Source organism: Leuciscus leuciscus (genome assembly GCF_965113295.1).
Source record: "Leuciscus leuciscus genome assembly, chromosome: 11".
In the NCBI taxonomy this organism is placed as follows: domain Eukaryota; kingdom Metazoa; phylum Chordata; class Actinopteri; order Cypriniformes; family Leuciscidae; genus Leuciscus; species Leuciscus leuciscus.
In genome coordinates this window covers 26,343,426-26,348,550 of record NC_138735.1, presented here as the reverse complement: position 1 = coordinate 26,348,550, position 5,125 = coordinate 26,343,426, and the positions used below count along the sequence as shown (strand labels likewise).

Below are 5,125 nucleotides of genomic sequence, written 5' to 3'. Positions count from 1 at the left end.
GTGTGTGTTTGTGTATACAGTATGTGTCTATATATATAACACACAAATACACACAGCCAATTTATATATATACAGAATTTATATATATTTACAGATAATAATTTAATTATTATAAATTTGAATAATACTCTTCATTGATTACAATTTCTAACCCAAAACAATTTTTTATATTTTTATGTTAAATTTTTATTGTTTAAATACTGTTATTTTGATTATAATATTGTATTTATTTATATATATATAACATTTCTGGCTTGATATTGCTGAAAATCCTTAGTAGTTTGTAATAGAATTAATAGCTTTTTTAAACTTTAGAAAGTATACCATATTTTTTTTAAGTTATTTATCTTAATTGTTGGTTTAACTTAAAAAAATCAGTAACCTGGTTGCCTTAATTTTGAGTTCATTGAAATAAAAAATTTGAGTTAATACAAAGGAGATCGGTTTAATCAACAGAAACTCGAAATATTAGGTTATCTGAACCACATTAATTATCTAAGCTGATTTGACCAAAGAAAAAAGTAGAGTGTGACAACACGCCCCGCTATATTTCAATTGTGTTTAACAGTCTAGACTTTTTTTTTTTTTTATGTTTCTGTCTGTCTGTGTAGGTGTTTGATTTAGTAGATGTCTATGATTTTGCTTTTGGTGTGTTATAAGCCAGCGCTGGTTCTCTCCCTCCCTCTTTTCTCTCGTGTCCTGCGCTGCGCTCACACTCACACTCACGCAGAGCGTCTCAGTTCTCCACATTTTCATGACATCCACCTTTATCCAGCTCATCCCGTCTTTTGTGCACTGAGGAAAGACTTTAAAAGCGAGGAAAGGATACCGGGGTGTGTTCCAGGATCTCGGGCAGCTTTTCTCGTGAATCAGTGGAGTTTTTCTTTGCGCCTCCACATGTGGAGAGACGCTGACGGTGATGCGCTTCTGGAGAGATGCTGATGCTGAAGCAGGGCTGTGAGTGAGCCAACATCAGCAGAAAAGAAGTTAAGTGAGAGAAGAGGACAAGAAGAAGAAAAAAAAAAAGAGAGAGGCTTTTGGGGCCCACGCCAAAAGTTCATTAACAAAACCAATCGGGACTTTTTTTCTCATCTTAGTGGTGCCTCACCAACCTTCAAAATTTCGCCCAAAAGCAGACAGGAGGATCGGCCGGTGCTGACGAGACTCGTCAGCAGGAAGCGGCTGATCGCGGCTGGGGTGCTTGGTGTGGTCATGGTCCTGGTGCTGGTGATTCTGATCCCGGTTTTGGTGAGCTCTGCCGGGACATCCGCCGCGCACTACGAGATGCTCGGCACCTGCAGGATGGTTTGCGATCCTTATGGTACTAAATCCCCGACCAGCACGGTCTCAGCAGAAACAGTCCGGGACAGCAACCTTATGCAGTCTTTACCAACTTTTATACAAGGTCCGAAAGGTGAACCGGGACGCCCGGGGAAAGCGGGGCCGAGGGGCCCTCCCGGTGAACCCGGACCACCCGGACCCCCTGGACCTCCCGGAGACATGGGGCAACCGGGACGACCTGGATTACCCGGGCAGCCGGGACCAAATATGGCCACCGGTGCCATCAGCGCGGCCACCTACAGCACCGTGCCCAAAATCGCCTTTTACGCAGGGCTAAAAAAGCAGCACGAGGGCTACGAGCTGCTGAAGTTTGACGACGTGGTCACGAATCTCGGGAATCATTACGACCCCACCACGGGAAAATTCACCTGCTCCATACCGGGAATATACTTCTTTACCTACCATGTGCTCATGCGAGGAGGAGACGGAACCAGCATGTGGGCTGATCTGTGCAAGAACAACCAGGTGAGCGCGCGCGCGCACACAAACAAACACGCGCACAACTTAAGACTAAAATATGACATGAAAAATTCAAAGACATCTTTCTTTCTTTCTTTCTTTCTTTCTTTCTTTCTTTCTTTCTTTCTTTCTTTCTTTCTTTCTTTCTTTCTTTCTTGTATTGATTCATTTATTAACGTAAAAGTGTGTTTCCATCCTCAGAAAATCACACTTGAAAATGTTCTTTTCATCTCCAAATGAAGGGTTCTTTTAGCTTTACAAAAATCGCAGACCTTCTGAAAAATTTTGGGTATTCTCATGATTATGTAGATCATTTCTGACCTATATATATATATGGATAAAATCATTTTCCAAAGGGTCTGTTTAAATATACATGGGGTAAAATTATCAGACCATCAAACCATGAACAGTAATTAATTATTACTTAAAGTTATTAATGACTATTGTTTGTATATTTATTAATTATTATTATTAATATGTCAATATTTAATACTAATACAAATAATAATAATAATACATTTTTAATTGTAGTCGTATTATCATTGTTATTATCTTATTAAACAATTTCACTACAACTTAATCAACTGCTGAAGTTTTCATGTCACATTATGGTTTTCTGATTGGAGAAATGCATTTTAAAACAATAAGCAGTATCTTTCTTCCAGATATTCTGCTTGTTTTTCCCCCCACAGCATTTCAGTTTTTACTAATTTAATCAAGAAGAGAAAAAAATGCATTTGCCTTATGAAATTAATCGACATCTTTATTTCAATAAAATAGTATCAAACTTGAGTTCATGTAGGAATTAAGGTTGGTTTTTCATGTTAAGATTGGGTTTTCATGTTTCACGCTTAAAAAAATAATATTGCTTGAACAGTTTCACAAGGTGAAAATTAATGATTGGAATGTATTCACACCTAAGTTAAAAACTTAAATAAAATGTGTTAATAGATGCAACAGCTTGAGTGAGTCAAAGCAAGTTTACATGCATCATGTAATTTTTTGCTCACACAACAACATGCAATATATCACAATATATTTGCTGAAACCCAATCAATAATTGTCATATTTTCACATACTTAAAAGAATAGCATGCTTGGTCTCAGACCAAATTATATATATATTGCACATAGTAAATATGTAATAATATGCAATACAATTACATAATATGCAAATATGTAATTTACATATTACAATAAAATACAAAAGTTATATGCAAGCCACTTTTTTTAAGTCCTGGTGTATCTTAAAGAAACAATTAGGCACTTTTCATTAATACCAAAGGTTTGTGGGTGTGGCCAATATGACCATATTTACATATATATATATAGGCCTATGTGTTATACATTTAATATGAACTTATTTATACAATTGTCACCATAATGTGATTTACTAAACACTCAGACCTTACCCAATCCTATTTTTGCTGGGTCTCATTAGGTCTATAAAGACCTGAGACCTAATATACAGTATACGCATGGAAAGCCTGTATATCATATGCAATTTTTTTGCATCTGACAGCTGAAACGTTGCACTAAATGTTCCTTTCCTCCCGCAGGTCCGTGCCAGTGCCATCGCCCAGGACGCAGATCAAAACTACGACTACGCCAGCAACAGCGCCGTTCTTCACCTGGAGCCCGGAGACGAAGTCTACATCAAACTAGACGGGGGAAAAGCCCATGGGGGGAACAACAACAAGTACAGCACCTTCTCTGGGTTTATTATATACGCCGATTAGGACATACGCACCTTCTCCAGACGGTCTATCCTGTCCCCTTCTGCTATTCCTCCTCCTCTTCTTCTTCTTTTTTTTTTTTTTTAGCATATTTTTCCTTTGGGCCCGGGGCAAGCAGACAGACCTGCTCAAACACCCCTCATCATTAGTCTGTAGATGTGGGTTTGAAGGCAGAACTCTTTGCCCTGCAATCCAAAAATCAAGAACCAAAAAAAAAAAAAAAAAAAAAAAAGCCCGGAGAAAGAAGCACTTCATCACAGAGGAAAGATGTACGGAGGAGAAGAAGCTTTCCGAGGAGAAGGAGGTTACTGTGTGTCTCTCTATGTCTGTGGCCATCAAAGAAGCCTGTGAGATGTTTTATAATATGTAACCTGACATAATCAGCTATATGTGCAATAACGTGAACTTCGATATTTGTTATTCCAGTTCCATCTCGGTAATACCTGACTAGTCAGATGCCTTGAGTTTGAGTCATGAAGCATTCATCCATTAGATATCCAGTGTAACCTGACCAAAACTGATCCTCTTGTGTTCCTCTTGCATAATACATATCTGCTAAAAGACTGCAGATATTTGTTCCCTGACTGTTTGTGAGTGCTAATTATGAATTAGGGCCATACAACAAAACAATATACATTGGTGGTAATGGCTTGCAGTGAAATAATATTCCAGTTAAAGCTTTCAGCGATTTAATTTTAGTCTGCAGTGTCAGGGTGTCAAAAGCCTGTTTTTTTTTTTTTTTTGGTATGTAATGTTAGCCGGCATCTTTTTTTGCACACAGACGTATTAGACCGAGAAGGAATATGTTTCTTGTTATATTTAGAGCACTATGCAGAGTATGGGTGTTAATATGTAAATGTGTATCTATCTTCAGAGATTTCCAGAATGTGATTAATAATATTGCATCTTATTTTCAGTGTAAATATGGAAATGGATCTCTTTTTTTTTGTTTTGGTTTCAATATGAAAGAGCATCAGGTGACCGTTATGTATATGCGTCACTCTTATCTCCAGGTTGGGATGGCAGGGAATGTGTGTGATGAATTATTATCCGAGGATTATTTTTCTTTTCCTGTCCTGCTGCTGTAATTCTCATTCACGTCTACAACCCTTCAAACACATTTTCCATTAAATGGAAATTTGATCAGATATGTGCATTTTCCTTATTTTATCTATCAATGAATCAGTTTCAGTTTGGTGCGTCCGAAATGGTGTAATGTCTGAGTAGGTACTAATTTGAATGTACTTCACGACCGTTAAAAAAGTACATTCTATATAGTATAATGTGTGTAGTATAAATATAATCAGGACGTACTACATCCGCCATGTTGTCACTGTCATGTGACCTACCAGCGCCAGTTGCATCGCTTCACTGCCATTCATAAATCCTCTCCGATGGCCTCATGGGATAGTAAAGTGACCATTGAATGCGCATCCAGGGACTTTTTGCCTATAAAAAGTGATCAGTTGACTTAACTTAAATTTTTTTATTTAAGTCAACTGATCACTTTTGGACATGCTACTCTTTTTTCACCTACTAGTAGGAATGTATTTGATTTCGGACTCTTATGTACCGGTAATCATTTAGGCC

The 5,125-nt window shown here is 37.7% G+C and overlaps 1 protein-coding gene across 1 annotated transcript; it reads left to right on the top strand.

The window, feature by feature from the left end:
* Window positions 1-1,100: 1,100 nt before the first annotated feature.
* Window positions 1,101-4,681, top strand: c1ql3a (complement component 1, q subcomponent-like 3a). The gene is made up of 2 exons (XM_082183707.1): window positions 1,101-1,806; window positions 3,359-4,681. The coding sequence occupies exons 1-2, from the start codon at window positions 1,213-1,215 to the stop codon at window positions 3,536-3,538; spliced, it is 774 nt and encodes a 257-aa protein (XP_082039833.1). The 5' UTR covers window positions 1,101-1,212; the 3' UTR covers window positions 3,539-4,681.
* The last annotated feature ends 444 nt before the right edge of the window (window positions 4,682-5,125 follow it).